Consider the following 23199-nt stretch of genomic DNA (forward strand, 5'->3'; position numbering starts at 1 on the left):
TGTGTAGGACTTCCTGTAAGAGCGTTTGCAAAAATATGTATTGTTTGCAGTATCTCATGGGCTGTCAGCCTCTTTAAAATCAGTTGGACATGTTGAGAAGAGGGATTTCTTATACTCCATTGATAAATATTCAAACGCAGTTTGATAATTATTTATAAATATTACGCACACAGGTTTTATTACCTCATTCTAATTCAGAGCATAAATCAAATATGTGTACCTAAATTTGACATTCCACAGAATGATTTTACTTTCAGTAACTAGTCACGGTAAAATGGTAATAGAAATGTAACAAATTACAGTCACAGCAAATCAGTTCATATTAATAATTACATTTAAAAAGGATTTTTTTCTTTTCTTTTGTATTTACTCTATGGTTAGGATGTCACGTGACATATTCCATTTAATGGAAATCCTTATTTTTATTTTATTTTTTTATATTTAAGTAATCTCTAGATCATTTCATAGCATTTGATTATTAAAAGCAGATGCAGATGTTTCAGGCCACTCCTCTCCAGTGGTTTCAGGCCACTTCTCTAATTACCTTCTATATTTTATTGCAGCACAAACACTGGTTTGAACCATCTGTGTGTCTCTAAATCTGTTTTCAACTAAAAGTCTTTTCAATAAACACAGCTTCCATCACTGCTCACCCCGACAGGAAGATCACCTGGTCTGTTTACATAACCATAAAGGATATAATAAAGTCAACCCTCCACAGACATCTCCTCTTGTCCTTCCATTTTCAGGAAGACGATTTCTTTTTTCATCCAGCGTTAAGAGGGCAAACAAACAGCCAGACAGATGTGAATACCACCTGCTAGTCTTACCATCACGCAGACTTTCTCTATCTTTGTCTCTCTCAGGCCTACTTCCTCTTAACCACCCCAATCTAGTAGTCCAAAGCTCTAATCTCTTGGTTCGCAAATAGCAGCATGCTTAAACTGCAGCTGTGCTATATGACCGGCTTTTCATGGCTAACAAAGTCAGTGAGAATCATCAGCAACCTCCTTAAAAGGTTGAACATAACAATATAGGTTTTTGATTTGTATTATTTGACATTGCCATTTCTTCTATCCACATCCCAATGGGTTGTCTCAACCCCGTAGCTTGAAAGCGCCCTGCTGTGTATCATTTCAGCATAATGTTGTGCTCAGATGCTATGTTGAAAAAGCCACATCGTATCAAAACGATTCCAAAGAGAGAAAAAATAAATAAATGCCTTAAGAGCAGCATTTCCGAACCTCTCTGCAGGCCGCATTGACTGGGTCTGCTAAGACTGAACCGATCTAAGCAGAAATCAATGGGCTGCAATCTGTTGAATAAGACTGAAGAAACAAAGGCAGCTCGATGTTTTTGCACTGGAGGATTTTCTCAATTACTCTTTAAACTCTGAAACACGGTCTTGCACTGCACATTTCCCTTTTTTGTCCTTTCACCAGACGCAAGTATTCAGCATTCAATCACACAAATATGTACATGCCATATTCCATCTTAAGCAATGTGAAGGTCATTAGACACTGAACGCACCATAATAATGAAGGTGACGGGCCCAATGAAACTCCAGATGAAGTGATTGTCCATCCTGAGCCAGCATCTGCAAAGACAACACAATAAAATAAATGTTTTATAGAAAACATTCCTAAGTCATCCGGTTACTTTAGACAAAAACAAGAGTTCTAACATGTTCTTTAACAAATTGTGCTTACTTTCTAAATACAATATTAAAGATAATGGCATAAGCAGTACATTGGTGAAGTCGTGGCCTAATGGTTAGAGAGTCGGACTCGCAATCGAAGGGTTGTGAGTTCGAGTCTTGGGCTGGCAGGAATTGTGGGTGGGGGGAGTGCATGTACAGTTCTCTCTCCACCTTCAATACCACAACTGAGGTGCCCTTGAGCAAGGCATCGAACCCCCTACTGCTCCCTGGGCGCCGCAGCATTAATGACTGCCCACTGCTCTGGGTGTGTGTTCACAGTGTCTGTGTGTGTTCACAGTGTGTGTGTGTGTTCACTGCTCTGTGTGTGTGTGCACTTCGGATGGGTTAAATGCAGAGCATGAATTCTGAGTATGGGTCACCATACTTGGCTGAATGTCACTTCACTTTATATATTGCCATCAATTCATTTCATGTCATTTAAAGGGATAGTTCACCCAAAAATGTTGTCATCATTTACTCAACGTCGTGTTGTTCCAAACCTGCATGAATTTCTCTCTTCCACTGAAAACAAAAGAAGATATTTTGAAGAATATGGGTAAACAAACAGTTGCTGGTAGCCATTGACTTCCATAGTATGGAAAGAAAAAATTATATGGAAGTCAAACGCTTCAGCAACTGGTTGGTTCCCAACATTCTTCGAAATATAATCTTTTGTGTTCAACAGAAGAAAAAAATTCATACAAATTTGGAACAACATGATGGTGAGTAAATGATGATAAAATGTTCATTTTTTGGGGAACTATCCCTTAAAGCTATGCTTTTAAAAGCTCTGTGTACACTACAGCCTCTGGGCTCACTGCATCCCAGACACCAATATTTTAAAGATTCATAAAAGATGAATCACCATCTGGTCATCTGAGATTTACGTATGCAGATAAAAGTTAGTATCATGATATTTTGGTAGTACTACAGCACACCCTGAGTGTATATTTGAGCACCATTTGTTTTTTTCTTTTAGAATCTGATAAAGCGTTTGGACCCAGAAAAACAGTCTTAAAAAGCAAATACTTGCATTCTGACACATTTTGGAAAGCAATTACACATGAAGTTGATTAGTTTTTAGCTTGAATCCCGAACTTTAAGTGAGCAACTGTATTAGAGATGCTTGACTTTGCAAACAGAACCAATAAACATACACACTAAGGACAGTATATGTTACTGAGCAGGCTCACGTGGGTTACGTTACAGTGTTTTATATGGGTTGATTCCGCATTCGTTTATTAAACACTGCTTAAAGACAGTAATTTCCTGTAACAGATCCAGTTTCTCTAGAGTGTGACTTCCAGCAGGAAACACTGATCATACAAATTGTCAATACTACAGCTCTCTAAGAAACCGTAGAAAACATCAAAGACAAATGCAATGCTACAAGCATTGCTTTCATAACATATCTAAAGCAAACCACTGTGCTTCGTATTAAAAGACAGTGATGTGGCAGACAAGGCCGACACACTACCAACTGTTTATGTGTTATAAGGAGCAACCCAAGAGCCCATGCAGGGCTGAAGCACTGCCATTAATCTGGGTAAAAGCCTCTTTCTCATGCGGCCCTCGTCTCCGATAGAGAGTATTTACAAACAACAGGTCACCAGAGACTCTTTGAACAAAAGACACTACACAAGCAGCCCAGCCTGAAAACCACATTTTGTACTGTAAGGCATCCTCTGAAGACTTTCTGTGTGTGTGTGTGTGTGTGTGTGTGTGTGTGTGTTGTGTGTGTGTGTGTTGTGTGTGTGTATGTGTGTGTGTGGTACCTATGGAACCGTCAGATTGTGGTACGCTCCCGCAGATAGCACTGCATTTAAAACAAAACAAAACAAAAATCACACACAAAGAAAACGCTCTCTTACGCTTTCTTAGTCCCATAGCTCCTGTAGTCTACAGCAGCGGAAACACCCACGACCACAGCGGGGAGGAGGTATCCCGCCATGTAGAAATATCTTCTGCGTGAATATTCACTCTCGAAGACATCCACCAGCATCAGATAGAGCTGAACCCCTTCCAAACACATCCATGCGAAAGATGCCAGAAAAAAGTAATGCAGAATTCCTGCAATTATGGAGCAGGCCATCTGTGGGACAAAATGGTCAAAGATAAATAAAGTGAATAATCTAGTTTATCTTGTGTACATACTGTACCAAGTTAAAAACAAAATGCATTAAAAAAAATGTTTTTATTCAATTTAATGTCATTGTAAAACGTTCAGCAATTTAATTACATTTATTTATTACTTTTCTTCTTATTACTAACTATTTATGTATTTATTTATTTATTTATTTTTTTACTAACCAAGGACAGTTAAACAACATTTTGACATTGACATTATCTAGTTTGATTTAAATTGAAACATTTAAAACATGAAGGTTAAAATGTTCATGTGAAATTTATTTTATTTCAGAAATATATACACACAAAAAGGTCAAGTTACTGACTCTATCTGTTTGAATGCAAGGTAATGTAAAAAGTAAAAAAAAATATATATATATATAAATAAATGAACAAACACTTTGTATTTATGTTGGTTTCTTCTTTTTGATTTAATGGCTCTAAAAATGTCAGGTAATGTAGTTCTGCAGTACATAGCCAAGAGTATGTGGACCCCCTTCTAATTGATGGCTTCTGCTGGGCCTCCAGCAAAAGACAAATCTTAATGCTTCGGCATAAAACAACAGTCTAGAGAATAGTGTGCTTCCAACTTTTTTTTGGCAACAGTTTGGGGAGGGCCTTTCTGTTTCAGCATGATAATGACTCTTGTGTACAAAGCGAAGTCTGTAAAGAAATGGTTTACTGGTGTGGAAGATCTTGACTGGCTTACACAAAGCACAGATCTGAACCCCACTGAACACATTTGGGATGAACTGGAACAACGAGCCAGCCCCCATCTCTGATGCCCTTGTGTCTGAATGGGAGAAAATCCCCACAGTCATGTCCCAACAAAAACTGTAAAGCCTTTCCAGGCCTTTTGAAATAAAATATTTAACAAACATTTTTTTTTTCTTTCTTTTTTTCATATCAGTAGTAGTCAAAAATATTAATAAGGTAGTTTTTCAGTAGTATAACAACATCTTTTTTCTTTTTCTTTTACATTTTACATTTTTTATTGTATATATATATATATATATATATATATATATATATATATATAATACATAAAGAAAATACAAATTAATCTGAAATGCATTTCTTTAAATAAATTCTTGACAAAAAGCACCAAGTTACTGACAAACCCCAGTAATCCTGAAAAACTATAATCATGTGTCAAAACACAACTCGAACTCACTGGAACTCCCTTCAACAATTTGTCTTGGATGTTGTGGACACGTCTCTAAACATTTCCATGATACTAGCTGAAAACATTAGATCCATTCAAGGTAACGTTACCCTGGGCTCCGTCATGTCGATTCCGATGAGAAAGATGAGCTCAGCAATGAAAAGGTTGATGCACAGGTTCTTATGGATTGTGTTCCTGTCACTCTGCAGCCCACGGAAGAAACAAAAGGTGAAGATGCTCATGGCCAGGCAGATGAGGGATACCACGATACCCACACGACTGATGACGCTCAACAACAGCTCCTGGACTTTATCTGCACCCTGCACGTATAGAGATGGAGGGAAAAGATATTGATGCAGATCACAACTGAAATTTGATGGTTATTAGAAAGTTCTGTGGTTATGTTTTTGCAATTCCACTTGGTAACACTAGTGGCACAGATGTTTGAGCTTTAAACAGTTTAGTTCAAACTGTTTTTGTTTGAAGAAACTTTTGCTATTATTAAAAGTAGACTAAAACTGGCCGATTTGCAGCCATCTTCAATCCAGTGAGTTATCATTTGGCAGCGTCTGGCTCAGAGAAGCAGATGAGTGTTGGCGGTGTCTATTATAACAGCTGGGTTTCACAGGAGCGCACGGACAAAAGCTTAAATATTTATGAAGATCGCATCTTACCAGCAGCTCTCGATGAGCCATGAGCACCGCAAAGTTGGTGAGATGACTACAGGAGCAGGTGGTGTGACTTTTATTGGCGTGGATTAGTTTGCAGCCCTGAGTGGACCAGTATCCCATCATGGTTCTCTCAGAGTAGTTCCAGAAAGAGCAGTTGGAGTTATAGTAATGTTGCATCTGTAATCGACAGGAGGAGACAGAAACATTCCTCATGAGTTAGCAGATGATAATGAATTGATATTTAGTAGCCGTCTCGTGTGAACGCATAAGAAATGGCATCGTAATGAACTCAGACTGTTGGCATTCACTCTTTCACAAATGAAACGCTGGCCATATCCGACACTCTTTTGAATGCGCAGTGTGTGTTCTCACATAAATGACTAAAAAATCTAATAAGGTTAAATGACTGCGAAATCTAGCATGGGGCCATTGATTATATGAGGTGCTAACAGGGGGCAGAATGGTTTGAAGGCATGTCTGTGGAAATCACACAATTACTTTGATAGAGAGCAAAAATCAAGCCGGGTCTCCTCTGGGAGCGCTCCTGACACTTTAAAAGAGAGTGAGATGATAATTGGTCCTCTGGTAATTTCATCCCGCATTGTATAGCTAATCTGGGAGTTAATTATCCACTCCAAAAAAAAGGAAATTGCATCATTTACATCTTAATGTCGACAAACGAATTATTTTTCATTAAGAATTTGGTCTAGGCTGCTAATAATCATTGGTTCAGACTTTGTTAATTTCATGTTCGATGGCTTAAGTAAACCCCTCTGTGACCTTGTAGGGTGTTTGAATTGAGACTGTTTTTATTTTATTTTCTTCACTGTCTTGCTTTGCTATCCCGCAGCTTTTACGATCCCTTTGTTTGTTTATTGCTTGCACTCACGTTGATGTGCTCCAGGGTAAAAATCACAGGCTCCGATATAAATACACGACTGGATTCTTTGTTTATGGAGGCGGCAATGACGTCAGAATTCACAGCCACAGAAAGGTTGCGTCCATTAGCTTCATGGCCGAGCTTCATCGTCGCATTCTCCGTGCTTAGAAACTGTCCCAGGTTCTTATAAAGGGCAAAAACCAACTTGGCAACACCTGCGAAGAGAAAATGACACACCTTACTTCTCATTAGTTACCATTACCATTATGTCAGTGAGTCTTACAAAAACTGTCAAGAACATGTCTGGGTGTTTTTTCAACTCATAGTTAATAGAAGTAAATAAGAAATTATGTTTTGCACAATTAAAATGAAGTCTATTAAGAATAGAATTTTGCAATGTGACAACAAAACTGCGTTGTTTTATCATTAAAATAGTTTGTAAAGTAAAGTTTTAATCAACTTAAATCTGACATCCACCCACAAACATCAGAAAACATGACAATCCCATAAATAAATGTAAATACCCCACAAAAGTTTCTAACTTTAGTACGTGCAATTTCTTCCCAAGTGACCCTGCAGCAGACCCAGTTTTGTTTGTTGAAAACAACATATGTTAAGCAGTATGGTCACATCAATTTTATCTCCATAGTGACAGGAGCAATCGGATGTTATATGTAGTTATTCTCACTGAAATTGTTATTAATGAATGTATATGAGTTAGTTTGCATGTGGTCTGGAACGTACCATTACGACTGTTGAGTTTCACCGTATTGGAAGACAATTGGATAGAAATACCACCCTTGCCGCTCTGGGGAAACCTGAAATCCTGAACCTGCCCATCTGTGCTCAGCACGTAAACATCCAGAACTGCAGAGAGAAATCAGACGTTTCACAATGTTAGTTCAAGCAGAAACAGAGACAGATAGAGAGAGAAATAAAATAAAATCAATAAAATAAAAAAATATGGAGGAATTCACTGAGAATGAATTGCGGTTTATTTGCATGCATTGAACGTTGTTCGGTTGACTAAAGGAATTATGCAAATCATTTAGAGGTGAAAATGCACCAACAAAATCTGTGCTGAATGCAATTTGCATAATGTTACTTTAAAGTTTTAGTTGCTAGGCTGTAGCGGATGTAGTATACCACAGCAAACTGACTTACTTTATTAGCAGTTTAAAATGTGTAAAGAGTGCTTGTCTACACTAAAGCTCTGGATATAACATTTTTTTCTCCATCATCTGATGCATAAGTGCTGTTATGATGAACAAAAATGCTATTTTTCATCTGAAAATAAGATTTCCAAATAATGCACAGTATATAGAAGAGAGATATGTTTGCATGAAACATTGCGAAAATATTCAACACATGTTTAGTGAAATCACTCCATGACCTATTAGGCCAGAATTCAAGTGATGATTCATGGGTTTTTGGACTTAGTATTATCAACGGTATGCAAAATATAAAAATATATTTAGGAGAGTGTATATATTAGGCCATGTAACTGGTCAAAATGTCTTTATTCATATTTTTAATCACATTTTTGCCTTCACTTCATTTTTAAAAGGTCCTGCGGTGTGGCAAATGAATGGAGTAGAAATATTCCATGTAGAGTCTCAATTAATACGAGGTCGTAAAAGCTGCATGCGTAACAGTAATAAAAGGATTAGGAAAAATGCTGTTCAAAATAGTATAAGACGGAGTTAGCATGCCACACTGCAGTACATGTCAACTTCCCAAAACTATTTTATGTCAACCACTCATGTGTTAGTGGCCACTGTTATTAAAATCTCACAGCTGAAACATATTTGCAAACACAAACTGATCAGCTACAAAATAAACTGTTTACGTATCAGTCATATTAGTTTTGCGCATCACTCGTACTCACTTATATTACTGGCTGGTACTTTCACGATGGCCGGTTCCATTAAATTGTCAGCGAGGACAAAGGCTCCTTCCTCCAGGGTGTCCAGTAACATAGTTGCGGCGTGCGTCTGCTCTGTGGTATTCATATCTCGCCATGATTTCAGAGCCTCCGGTCTGAGGAGGTTGTCGACTGTATCCACGATAGCCTGCAGCCCAATGAGACGCTTGTGTCAGCACTAACCACTGTAGTAAATTCAAATGTCAAAGCATTGACTTTATCAGCAGCTGTCTGCCCGAGCCCAAATAAAATCAAACATGCACACTTTGTTTTAGGTCATTATCATGTGACACACATAAAAACAGGCTGCAAAAATTAGCCTGACATGCTCTGTTTGTCTCAAGAATGCAGTATTGAATGTCAAAGGCTCTTCAAGCACATAAATGGACACATATGAGGTAAAGAAAGAAAGCCAGTTATGATGCCTTATGCAAAGCATCCTTTAATATAAAAACACAATTGTTCTGTGTGGTCAGAGCTGAATGTGCAAACCACTATTTCCCAATATCATTAATTTGATCCTGCTTTCAGTATGAAAACACATGTATTGTAATGTCTCTAGGTCTTTATAACATGATGCACAAAAGAAAACATAAATAAAAAAAGCCACCTGTTGACACTGTCAGAGATTTGACACACATACAGTAGGTTTCTGCAAAGGGATGTTACATTTGAGTTTGCAACTTTAAAATCCTACTTGCATTTTTTTTTTTACCTTACAAACATACACTCTCATACTATTCATTCAGAGCTACTGTGCACACTCACGCCACCAGACTAAAATATCGATTCATACTTGTCGCTTCTTTTGAAAATTATTGCTCATCCGATTGGTTTTGCCATCTGTGTCTCATATGGGCTCTAATTTCCTACATTTTTGGGATCATTTTTAACTACTCTCACTGCTAAATAATTTTTTGCTCCTAAACACCAATAAAAATTAAAAGATGATATATGCATCTTCACAGTCTAGGGTTTCAAATTTATCTCTATATATCTTTATCTCTATAAATTTATCTCTATAATCTCTAGATAATCTCTCCTGTCATACTTATGTTTTTTTATCATTTTTGCTAGGTCTGAAATCTTTTAGCAGTTCAAACTGCTTTGGCAAAACCAGTGCAGCAATCAAAAGATTTCAAGCACCATGAATTGACATCTACAGTTTACAACCAAAAAGAACAAGTTAAGTGCAACAACAACACATGCACCGCCAACCTGCAACTCAAAAGCATGTCAACAGATATTAACACATGACTTTAGCAATAAAGAAACTGAAAAATAAATACACAGACCACCAACAAACACATAAAAGGTATGAATTGGGCATAAAAATTGCCGCCACACAATTTCCAATCCACTGAAATATTGAACCTCTGGGAATGAGGACACAGGCGGAGTGAAATGCTGTTGCGACAGTGAGAATGAAAGACACAAGACCATGCTGAGAAACAATAGCATGAAAAGAAGAAGAGAAAGTACAGACACAAGTGAAGAGTATAGTAGCATAGCACAGATATACCTTCATATACGCCCTGCACGTCCTTTCTCGCTTTTGAAGCTTTTTCATTTGAGAGAGGACACACACAAGAACAAAAACAGACCAAAGAAACACAGTTAGAAAGGTTGATGGTGTACTGATGGGTTCTCCAATCCACAAGCACTTCAGAAACACAGTATAGCAGTTGGACCTGCTATGATGAAATCATGTAACGGGTGAATGTATGGGTGCACAGAGTGGCCTTGCTTTCAGAACAACAATTTAGTCTGGTGATTTCAAACCCCTCAGGTGCTCTTTCAAGTAAAAATACAATCAATAACTTATTACCATCTGAAATATGCAAATGGAACATATGCAAACAATATTTAGATACAGACTGTATAAATCACTGTGTGGTTTACCTCTATAGGATCGAGATCAGGGTTGGGGATTGGAGTTGGAAGCTGACTAAGAGAAGGAGTTGGATAGGGTTGGAGATTAGGTGTAAAGGTGAAGTTTAGTTATAATGGTTAAGAGAAAGATTTAGGGTAAGCAACAGGGCACTGGGATAGGGCTAAAAGTTGTGATTCAAATTAGATTAGGGTCAGGAAAATTATTTAAGAATGGAGATTGGGGATCACATTTGGGGATACAAGTTGGGTTTCCAAATTTTGAGTAACATGCATATTAAACAAATGCAAAACGAAGTAAGTAGAGACAAACTGTCTTCCTAGGTCTCCAACCTTGCTCCTGGAGACCCACTGCCCTACAGGGTTTAGCTCCAACCCTAATCAAATACACCGGGGTAAGGGGGTTAACGTCAGAAATAGGGGTTAGGCCCATGGTTCATTGAAGGAGTGTGGGGTCAAGAGAAATAAATCCTTGATTTAGAATTTAGAGTTTATAATAAGGTTTAGAGTAATAGAGTAGTTGATTAAACTAAGGATGTTGGTCCTGGAGCATGTGGTGTTCATGTAAACTACACCGGCTGTTGTCCACATGGCTCCCATGAGACAAATGACATTCTTGCTATAATGCACTGGGGAATCCAAACTTTTTGCAATCAGGCTGGTGTGCCTTCACTTCCTTCCACTGGCCTTTAACTAAGAAATTAATTTGAAAGAAAGGCTTAACTCTTAGTGGGTACAGCCTGTGCTTCAGCCATCTGAGTTCACAGATATCCACCTACTTTTTTTACTTTAATGAATGAAACACACAAAAAGCCAAACAGACAACACAAGAGCTGAGAAAGAGGTTTTGTCTTTAACAAAATGAATGTAACTTCAAATACTTTGACTATGCCCTTTCAAGCTCTGTGACTGATTCACCCAAAAATGGAAATTCTGTTTCATGGAATCATTTACTCACCCTCATGTGGTTCTAAATCCATAAGACTTTTGTTCAAAACACAAATGAAGATATATATTTTTAATAGAACCTAAGACATTTCTGTCCCTCAATTGCCAGTCTATTCAACCAAAATTTTGAAGCATCAATAAGTTCATAACAACAACATAGTGAATAAAAGTTGAATCCAAGTCTTCTGAAGTAACATGATCACTTTCTGTGATGAACAGATGCATGGACCACATGAAATATAATAAAAAAGGCTCAAAATTCCTTGTTTGATGTTCAAGAACCAATGAGGTTTGTTCCCGCACATCAAGCATGTAGAGCTGCCCTTAGCCACATGCGATGTGCTCTATTTATTTGCGTTGATCAATGTGTATATGTGAATAAAAGTAACATTAATTCAACACCAAGTACCTTCAGAAGACTTAGAATAAACCATTTGATATACTTCTACAAAGTTTACCTTTCTTTTCTTTTTTTTCAAGCATTGAAGTTTAGGTTGAATGGACTTTAAATGGACTCTCAGGTGTCATTAAAACTATCTGCAATTGTAAAAGTCTTATGGGTTTTATGAGTAAGTCATGACTGATTTTCACATTTTGATTGAACTATGTCTCTACCAACTAATATTCTAGCCCACCAAGTGAATTTCAGATAATATAAGCTTAGCAGACTTAGAAAATGCTGAATAGAGCCATATATCTTTAAAGCTCATGTTTGATGAATGTATGCCCTCAAGATTCCTAATAGTTAAAGTAAATGTTACATAATGGCCAGTTGTAACCGGAAGGGTTAGGATGCATTTGAGTACATAAAGCAGTCTCTCATATGAATTTTAAATGAGTGCATAGGCTTTATATAAAAGCAGCTAATAATTTTTTTGACTGATAACTGGCTTCATTCATCTCCATGTGACCTATTTTCGAGAGCATTGTGAGTGCGTTGTAATTTGCATACTTGTAAAATGCAGTAAAGTATGTTCTATTCTAACGAAAGTATGAGTGTGCAGTAAGACCGTGCACTGATACTGGGAAGTATTAACCTATTGCTGTGATACCACAGGCCACTTTGTCAAGTACCACTTATATTAGGGTCTAAATAATTACCTAGATATTCCTTTTTCTCAGTCTTGCTTTAATTTCAACTTTGTCATGCATTTACATCCATCCATTTAAAAAAACTGCTGTGGCAGCTTTTCTACAACTACAAGTCTTCATCCATTGCACAACAAGGTATATTACCTGAAAATGCATGTACAGATACACACCAGACAAAGTACATCATCCAGGCATCTTGGGATAGTAGGCAAAACCTACTGAGTGATTCACTCCAGTCTGTGCATTTATACCATTTTCTAAAAGCACAATGGGGTGTAACACAATGAGCTTAAAGCTGTTTAACAGTCTTTATGAAGCAAGTGTCCTTTAAGCAAAGTGCCCTGAAACGTCTAAGGCATGCTGCTGCTTATTAAAGAATCATGTTGAGAATGAAATCCTGTTAATACCTTATTGAAGCTGCGGCCGGTGGAGTCTTTCTCGCTGGGTCGCAGTTCCTGTAACTGAGCGTCTAGAATATCCACCAGCTGCTCCATGAGCCTCATGGTAGAGCTAATGTCACCAGCAAAGATGGCTCCTTTGGTATGTTTGGCCAGCTCGTTCGCCAGGTTGGCTGCATTTTCCCCACTACGGATCTGAGAGATTACATAAATTAACCTCACAGCATGGCTCTGAAAAATATAATTTTGTATCTACGAGGCTCTTGACTCTCATTATGACATCATCACGCTGAGTCAGCAACAGCTCTTGTGAGCAGTTACAGCAATCATTAGAAACTGGTAACACTTTAGAAGAGCATTTGGAAGCATTTCCTGGGTTTCAATGGCCAAAGCTTTTCTTCTACTTTTGTTCATTTTTGTGGGTGTACAAAAGTTTGGTGTCCCATTGTGCACATCCATTCTATTTACAGGAAGCATCTCACATTAATGCAAAAGTGCACACTGAAAAGAGCACCAGATCCCTACTGGATGTTTGAAGGCTGTGTGTCTTCATCTTAACAAGTGATGATAGAAGGAATGAGCTCCAAATTATAGCACCAGAGAGTATTTTATTTTTATGAGGTTATGCTCTGAAAAGTGCCACATTTGTTGCTCCTCGTTCTGCGAGGACAGAAATATTCTGTAACTACAAACCTTTTGAGCAACTTGATTCACCCAGTGGGACGTACAGTTGCTCAGATCTGGGCCTTTTGGGTTCCAGGTTCCAGTGGAGAGAACACATAGGTAGGAGGCAGTGCCTGTTTAAATAAGGACATTATTATTAGTAGTAGTAGTAGTAGTAGTATTTGATGGATTGTCTGTCATAATATGAGAGCCATTGAGTGATCTGACTCCAGTCTGTGTTCAGCACAATTTATTAATGCTCTTTCATATTTAATTATTAGAATTACATTTATTAACTTTTACATGTAAATTAATCTTTAATGCCATTTCTTTGTCAATAACCTTTTTTATTTTCTTCCTTTATGTTGTTTTGTACTATACTCGTTTTGCAAGTTTAATTATATGCGTCAGTGCTGCAAACACTTAAATACAATTGAATATTTTACAATGTACAAACACCTTATTTTACGGTGTCATTGTTACACACATTACATATAGTTCCTCCAATAATAACAATTCTATAAAAATTACATGCAACTAACCCTAAAGCAAACCCCCATCCTAACCCTAACATTATAGTAAGTACATGTTAATTAATATTACTCAGTACTTAAATGTATAATTGCAGTACACTGTAATACAAATACATTTACATTAATGTAAAAGTAAAGTGTGCATTACATTAATGTAACAAATAAAGTGTAACCAATATTTATTATGACAATAAAGCATCTGAATAAAGTATTGAATAAAGCACTGAATATAAGTATAAAGTTCAGTTTTACTACTTAGCAAATAAATACATACATTAACATAAATTATTTTTAATTATTAATAACAAATTATATTTTATTATTATTAGTAAGCACCTTTGTTAACAAGACTAACACTAAATGTGGTAAAATCACTGCAACGCATGGCCTCTCATGGCTTTATTGCTTTATTCAAATGGTGATGAAATTGATTCTAAGAAAACAGACACATTTCTCTTTGCCTAGCGGCCAAATGCATATCAAAATAGCTTGCATGTGACTGATAGAAATTCAAAGAGCTCTGAGTGTAAAACTGCAACGTATTAGACTTCAACGGGTACATGCACCCACCTCGAGTTCCTTTGGGGCAGGGTCGCTCCACCAGCATGCCCCTCTGCGTCTGTGGCCACAGTATGTCCCTGAGCTCTACGCTCTCACAGAAGCGCTCAGGTGGAGGGAAAGACTCTAGTGAGGGTGGGGTGGTAGTTTGGGGAAGTACAGCTGGTGATTTGGGTGTCTTATTAACAGCTCTGGTCCCTGTAGTGGTAACAGTAGTCACCTGACCTCTCGGTTGAGTAGTGGTTGTTGTAGTGGTTGTTGGTTTTAGTAACTTGGGTGTGGTGGATGCCTCTGAGATAGGTGGTGCTAAAAAGAATAAAGGTTAAAATTAGCTGTTGCATAAATTATGTTTGGGTACCAGTTTTGCTAATCTTGCATAGTGCTTAATGAAAGAGAATAATAATAATAATAAAATTATATATATATATATATATATATATATATATATATATATATATATATATACAGTACAGACCAAAAGTTTGGAAACATGACTATTTTTAAGGTTTTTGAAAGAAGTTTCTTCTGCTCATCAAGCCTGCATTTATTTGATCAAAAATACAGAAAAAACAGTAATATTGTGAAATATTATTACAACTTAAAATAATAGTTTTCTATTTGAATATACTTAAAAAAAGAAAAACATTTTCCTGTGATGCAAAGCTGAATTTTCAGCATCATTACTCCAGCCTTCAGTGTCACATGTAACTTCCAGTCTATCACATGATCATTTAGAAATCATTCTAATATTCAGATTTATTATGAGTGTTAGAAACAGTTCTGCTGTCTAATATATTTGATGAATAAAAGGTTAAAAAGAACTGCATTTATTCAAAATAAAATAAAAAATTATAATAATATATATTCTAATAATATATTTTCTTTACTATCACTTTTTATCAATTTAACACATCCTTGCTGAATAAAAGTATTGATTTTATTTAAAAAGAAGAAAGAAAAAAATAAATTACTGACCCCAAATTACTTACCAGTAGTATATATTGTTATTACAAAATATTTATATATATTTTTTTTTATTCATCAAAGTATCCTAAAAAAGTATCACATGTTCTGAAAAAATATTAAGCAGCAGAACTGTTTCCAACTTTGATAATGATCCAAAAAATTCAGCTTTGCATCACAGAACTAAATGATAATTTAAAGTATAATACATTTAAAAACAATTATTTTAAATTGTAACAATATATCACAATATTACTTTTTTTCTGTATTTTTGATCCAATAAATGCAGGCTTGATGAGCAGAAGAAACTTCTTTCAAAAACATTAAAAATTTTAATGTTTCCAAACTTTTGGTCTGTACTGTGTATATATATATATATATATAACAAAAAAACTTAATCTTAATAATAATAATATTAATCATAATCATAATCATGTTTAGCTTGCATACAAGACCTCAAGCTCTATTATATCTCAAAAGCTTATTAAAGAGAGAGCTGAATCACATAGTTTTTGAACATAGTTTCTCTTACCCTCAGTTTCTTTGTTCCTGTGTCTTTGTTTCATAATCTTTATATATAACTAATGTTATTCCTCAGGCAAGAAAAATATGGTACATATATCAGCATAAACTGAGCAAATATTGCAGGCCATACCTTACACCGAAAAATATGTGTCTTATTTCCAAAACGCAATTACATTTTTTTCCTAGCTAGGATGTTACATAATGATAATCAGAAAGAGATTCATACGTAAAGTGGTTTGAGTCCCAGATAACTCAAACTTCTTTGCAGTTTGCATCGGTTCTTCCTTTACAGTGTAAAAGTGATATACCTGACCTCATACATTCAACCACAAATATGGATAAATCCATAAATCCCTCTGAGCTTCACACGCTGCTTTCACCGGCTAACTAGATTCTGTGAAAGACATCATGCAGCCAAGAAACTCACAGATGAAGCGCCCCATGGAAGTGTGAGAGATTTTAGCGCATTATGGATGTGAGAGCACCTCTGTGTATGTTTGCAAGGTTGAACTGACCAATCGAGTGAAAGAAAAGGCTTTCCTTTTGAGGTTAGACATGACCTACTGTGAATTAGTGTCAACTGACCAGACAGTGCTTTGGTTCAAATAAAAACTGAGCAATAAACAGCTGCAATGCCTCTACCTGCAGACCCCGATCTTTACTGTTTTCACCCATGTGTGTGAGTTTTGACATGGTTGGCATGACTGGTGTGCCATTATTGGCTTTTCACTCCCAGAATCTGGCTGTTTGTCATGATGGCTGTAAAACAAGCTTTTTTCAAACCAAAGATGAGAGAAACCTGTTAAAGTCAACAGGAAAGCACATTCACAAACCATCTTACTATAACACTATAATGCTTAAAACCTATTTGGCTATTGGGAAACATTATCCAAATTCCATACATATATATATATATATATATATATATATATATATATATATATATATATATATATATATATATATATATATATATATATATATATATATATATATATATATATATATATATATATATATATATAGGTTTATCTGAGCCAAAAAAGGAAGAAATTCATTTAAGTGGTGTAATATACACACATGAATTGTGTAAGTCAATTATACGAGTAGATATGGCTGTATATTGGCACGGCTGTGAATCGGCTGTAGGCATAATGCCGAAGGTAATTATAGCATGCTGATATACAGCCAAATCTCACATCTACGAGTGTGATATTGTTTATACAACATTTCAACTAGTGTGTAAATATATAAGTAAAACAACAACAGAGTGTTCAAGCCTCCATCACTTATTCGCATGCATCACTTTAGAATTAGTAGCTATCAGCTGTCTCATAGCACCTAGGTGTTATTTTTTTACATAATGCCTTTGAAATCTGATTTATTGGTAGAAGTAGTAATTTTCTCTTTTTTGTAACAAGCACAGTTTCTCTTATGATAAGTACATCTGTAGTGCTGTAATGAACATGTGTCTGACTCGCATAAACTCAAAGGAACCATCAGTTCAATGTAAAAAAAATAATAATAATAATTACATAAATATAAATATTACTTTCACAACAGAGAACAATTTCAACCCAAATATTCTAATGAAATTGTGACAATACACTCCTAAGTACTAGTTCTAGCATGGTAGAGAATTTTTACATCGAGCTAAACATTCCTCTTACCCAAAAGAATTTTCACATGCATTAAGCAACTTTCTTCATAGGGGTTACTGGCCTGTCCTCAAAATGCAGGCAAAACAAGACAACACAAACATAACTTGGACAAAAATTATGAAAATATGTGTTTGTGATGACGTTTCTGCAATACTGACATTACGTACCTTATTACGCATTTCATGTCAGTGTCAAAGTAAAATGTCCAATGAGTGGTGCTAAAACATACATTCAGTACATGACTGTGGCCACATATTTATTATGTACAGGGAAGTATTGTGGTGTTTTAATTACATTGCTTCAGGTACGTCTTGTGGTTGTTCAGAATTCAAATGTCCAAAGAGTGTCACTAAAATGCTCTTTCATATTGGAAAATAACACCAAACCCAACATTAAACCTACCTGCAAAATCTCTATGATTGTTGCCATGTGGATTTACTGGACTATCTCATTCTAGCATTTAATGCTGAGAAGTAGTCAAGCCTTAGAGGGACTTGATCTAAGAAGACCACAGCTAGGATGCATCCCTCCAGCTGAGAAGCACCCTAAAATTAGGGTAACTGGGGGAGGGGCTAAATTAGATTTTCTAGGGAGGGGCTAAATGTGGGAGGGCTGGTGACAAGAAGAAATGTCTGGGCTGGGGGAAGGGCTAAAAAACGAGACAGAGGAAAGATTGAGACGTGTGGGATAAGGAAGAAGGTGAAACTCACATTAAAGGTGAAAAAGTGCATCTAAAAATTATGTAGCAGCAGTAGCAATTGTAATAATTTTTTTATTCAAGGGAGGTCTTTAACAAAAATAGAGGCCACTGAGCAATCTCTACAAGTGGCAATAGAAGTGAGACTAAAATAAAGCCAGATCCATTAGTGGCCTTCCGAACACAGTATTTAAAAAAAAAGAATATATATATATATTATTTTTATTATTTTTTTTTCATGCAGGAGCAGAGAAGGCTCTGCATAAATTTCGCTAACTATCAGCAGTGTAATATCACATGGCAATTATCACAATCAGTGTCAAACTAATTCCTTTAATGATGAGCAAAAATGAAATTAAGTGGCAAGCACCATAATGTGTGTTTTCCACCCCGATTCAGATGGCAAATATAAATGCTGTCTGTCTCCTCCACATCAAGATGATTCCCCATTAGGAAAGATGATTCCAGTATATGAATATGCTGCTGGTTTTAATCATTTTCTGTTGCAATTTAGGAGCCATATGAGATGTCATACTAATATATTGAGCCAGAATTCCACATTAAAGAACAATCTATCAAGTATTATACATTTTTGTAAAGATTTAATCCCAGAAAACATCGATTCAGGTTTAAAACTTCAAATTTCATAGAAGATAAACGGGAAAAAAAGCACATTTTATATTTAGTTTGATATCTTTTTTTATTGCCAAGCAACATTTTCTAAAGGCTAAATTACTTTTTTTTGATGCCCTTTTGTTGAAAATTTCATATTCAATAAAATGTTGTTGAATTTGTTGGAAAAAAAATAAAATAAACAATTTTCAGGCCTGTTTATGTCTGTGATGTTATTCCATGTCTCCAGTCAGTTAGAATTTAAAGGACCAGAGAAGCACAGGTCATATTTTTGTATAGAGCTACTGTATGAGTGAAAAAAAATGTACACCCACTATTAGTCTGCAAAATTAAGAGTTTAATTTCTAAATGAATATATCAGATTAAGCCAAACAGTATCAGCAGCAATTAATCAGCCACAGTTAATACTGACCTACTGCAGTCATTGATGCGGTCACAAATGTTATACTGGCGTATTTCTGCTCAAGTTGCATAAAAATAAACCAGAAGAACTGTATATTTTAAATTAAATAATTCTGGATATTTATGAACAGTAATTGGATATTGTGGAATACTCCGATCTACTATAAATTTGACAGTTTAGTCATAAGTGTTTACTTATTTGTAATTTTTGTTCTATATTTTTATCTAGTCTCTTATAGTGGTTTAAACTGTTGAAGATTAACTTGCAACTTTACAGCACATAAAAACAAAATGACTATAGGACGTGATTTGCCAAAACATTTAATCTCATAAATGCTCCAAATATTCCTTTTTTTTTTTTTTTTTTTGACTTAAAGGGGAGAGATTTCTTAATATACAAGCAGGGGCTTATCAAATCTCACATACTCTAGTGGTTCGTTGTTCCAGTGTCTCAAAATCAAGGTAATTTCACAGCTATGAAAGTAAAGTGGAACATCAAACATCAACTCTATGGAGCACAACTCTGACGGCAGTGTGAGTGAGCTGATTATTGTGCTGATGAGATAATCACCACATCTAAAATAGAGAAAACACATCAGTATACAAATGATGGCAGATTAGATTGAAGTGGGGATGGGGGTATCATTCAACTCGTGCACTTCACAGGAGCTAATGCTAGTGAAATTAGCATGTTTTTGTCCTTCATCAGCACTGATTGTAGAGCTAATTACTTCCCTTACAGGCGGCTACAAGAGAGGCAGAACATACACGGGCACATTCAATCAGCCACATCATAAGTGAGAACCACAAGTGGATACATTGCGGTAACAATGTGATAACATTTCCTTAATGAAAGATTTGAACCCTCCGAGGTAACACCCCAGAGAAATGTTCAATGAATTTTAGATCTGAGTCCTAATACTCTGCATCCGAAGTGATATTGAGTTGATATTTCTTACTTAATTGCTTGCTTGTGCAGGGATAAATTTGCTCAATGGTTTTAATTCAGTGGCGGTAATCGCTTCTGGCTAAAGAAAAGCTGCTAGCACATGCTAAGAATGACTCAGATGATTCTGTCCTGATCTCAAAAATAAGTCTGATATAATAAGTAGTGCAGATAGTAACGGTCGGAGAGGTGTTTTGGCTCTGTTCCAAAGCGAGCTGTCTTGCAGTCTACCGTCTGCATACTCATCTTTTAAAACAGCATCTTATGAGAAATGGAACCTCATTGGAACCTTAAATGATTTACGAGGAACAAAAAAAAAGTAGTCATCATGATGCGCACAGACTCAAATTACAATTATTTCAAGCAGTTAGCATGTTGCTAAGCTAAGCTACATTGTAATAATTTAAGCATAAAACTGCATAGCTCTTACAAATAAAAAGTCAAAATTTTAAAATAGTTTTTAAATGGTTCAGTCTTTTGTGTGTGTGTGTGTGTGTGTGTGTGTGTGTATTATATAGTATAGTATATTAAAAGAAGCTTCTCAACAATTATTGAAATTGACCGAACATGGTAGGAAAAAAAAAAAAATAATGGTTAGAAAACTGGAGAAGGTAATGGCAATCTTCTGCCACTAGGTTTCTGGACATTTCCATTAAACCCAGTGCAATGCACAATTTTAAATAAGCGAAAAACTATCAATGGTTCATTAAACCCTGTTTTTACATAATTTCTTCAATTGTCTTCATATTTGTAATAATATATATAAAAAATGTAATTAAAAAATCTTGATTCATATATTACCTTGGCTGATTAATAGAAAAAAGAAAAAAACTTTTTATCAAAGTCTATTCTGAGATTGCATTCTCTGTGCAGGATATATGTGAAGCTGCCTTGAAATTTAGCCAGTTAAAAATTGTGCAGCCTTTAAATGAGAACCATATCTATGGCTAGTTATTAATATAAGGTGCTTTTGAATGCTATAAGCAGCCTACAAATGATTTGTATCTTAGAATCTACTATCTTGTCATTTAGCAGATGCTTTTATCCTCAACGAATTTAAGTACACTTATTACAACTACAAGTTCACGACAGCCCTGGGTACAGTTACTGAGCTCAATGTCTGCACAAGCAGATTCACGAGTGAGGTAGACACCGCTGGGTCTCCGCAGAAGAAATACACTCATATTTAAAATTTGTAAGTCCCACTAATCTGCGTAAAGTTGTTTGACCTCTACACTTAGCCAAGTCTTTCTGGAATAATGCAAGAGTCTTGGCCTCTAGGCTGAGCTGGGATTATGGTAATTACGGTTATTATTTTTTCAATGTAAATACGATCTGACACATATTATGGCCATCCTGTCCTAGCTCTTGAAAGTTAAATTAAAAACAGGCCACGCTGACGTGACCTTCGGGACTGATCTGGTCTCAGCGGAGAGCCGTTGCACAGCACATACACATTGGGAGGCATTCGAGGCAAAGTGCAAGTTGTTTGTTTTGATCCGGTTAGGGAAGGAGATCTAGTCTTTTGGGGGTGATCCACTGTTGCCGCAAGACTGCCTATGTACATGTCCAGACAGGTAACCCTCTACCAATGAGGGAAGCGGTATCTTTCTCAGTGGGGCAGTGGGAGGGGGTTTAGCCTGAAGAGTCTAAACACTGGGGAGGAATGGCTCTGTCTGCTGAAAGCTCGAGAGACGCGTCTGTTATTATATGCTAACAACGCCTATGATGTTGTTTACTGCTGAGACCCACCACTTCACTTTGAGATGTTGCTTTCACTCGAGAAAGGTTTCCGGAATACATCAAGCACATATTAAATCTAAAATTAAAAATCAGTCATCCGTGACATTTGACACACAGACTTGGGTGCCAGAGGAATACCAACTCAGTAGGCTGAAATCTCGCGACCATATCCAGAGGGACTCTGTGTGTGTGTGCAGCTAGATGGATTTGAGATGTGGCTTACCGTGTGCTGGATCAGGTGGACCAAACACCAGATTGTACCGCAGGATGTAGAAGTTATTCCACACATACAGCTGGTTGTCTCGAGGGTTGTATTCCACAGCGGCGATGTACTGATACTGGTTGGGGAAGTGGATGTCGATGTATTCACCTCGGTTCAGTTTGGTGTTGTACATGTAATCGATGAGGCTCTTACTCACTTCGCTCTCATTGTCTTCGTACGTGGATCGGACCACATACAGAACTCCGCAGATCATAAAAGCATTGGAGGCCGATCGCTTGTCATAGGTGGTCTCCCAGGTGGCCTCGAAGCGAAGGGTGTAGGGATTGAGCTGACTGATCACCATCATGCCATTGTTCTGCTCGGTGGCGTAGATCACCCAAAGACCGTTTTCATCAACTCCCAAGTCGATGTCTGTTTTCCCGCCCCACTTATATGGTGAGGTGTCATGATAGTTGGCATTATTTATAATTGCCTCCCCACTTTTAATTCTGGTCCGAAGGTCAAATTTGACAATGTTACGTGTCCTTTCTTTGTTAAAAAACACAGCCCCATCATATACCACAAATCCTGTGCCATCGACCCGATGGGGGAGTTTATACGTCGTAGTCTGTCGAGAGTTTTGAAAGTCGTCGAGCGAGTTGTACTCAATAAGTGTATCTGTTCTGTAAGGGGTCCAGGGCATGAAATAAACCTTGTCTCCTGCCTGGAGAGGATCTTTGCACCACGACCCCGCTTGTTGCTCTGCCTCGTACAGAAACGATGGATCTCCAATGGCTTTCAGAGTTCCGGGACAAAGAAAAACTAGTGATGAGAAGAACAGAGCAGAAAACAGTCAAACGTAAGCGAAGGCAGCTCACA

At 36.7% G+C, this 23199-nt stretch overlaps 1 protein-coding gene across 1 annotated transcript in view; it reads right to left on the reverse strand.

Annotated features, from left to right (window-relative positions):
- Window positions 1-23199, reverse strand: part of LOC132119246 (adhesion G protein-coupled receptor L2-like) — a 113052-nt gene that overhangs the window by 22793 nt on the left and 67060 nt on the right. Inside the window, exons 5-16 of the mRNA XM_059529055.1 lie at window positions 22342-23142; window positions 14561-14854; window positions 13488-13591; window positions 12804-12989; window positions 9989-10027; window positions 8431-8614; window positions 7287-7409; window positions 6552-6757; window positions 5666-5839; window positions 5102-5311; window positions 3571-3791; window positions 1531-1597 (exon numbers count right to left, since the gene is read on the reverse strand). Of these exons, the coding sequence (XP_059385038.1) occupies window positions 1531-1597; window positions 3571-3791; window positions 5102-5311; window positions 5666-5839; window positions 6552-6757; window positions 7287-7409; window positions 8431-8614; window positions 9989-10027; window positions 12804-12989; window positions 13488-13591; window positions 14561-14854; window positions 22342-23142 (2609 nt within the window). The remainder of the gene's footprint in view (window positions 1-1530; window positions 1598-3570; window positions 3792-5101; window positions 5312-5665; window positions 5840-6551; window positions 6758-7286; window positions 7410-8430; window positions 8615-9988; window positions 10028-12803; window positions 12990-13487; window positions 13592-14560; window positions 14855-22341; window positions 23143-23199) is intronic.

Source organism: Carassius carassius, chromosome 38 (genome assembly GCF_963082965.1).
Source record: "Carassius carassius chromosome 38, fCarCar2.1, whole genome shotgun sequence".
NCBI classification, from domain to species: domain Eukaryota; kingdom Metazoa; phylum Chordata; class Actinopteri; order Cypriniformes; family Cyprinidae; genus Carassius; species Carassius carassius.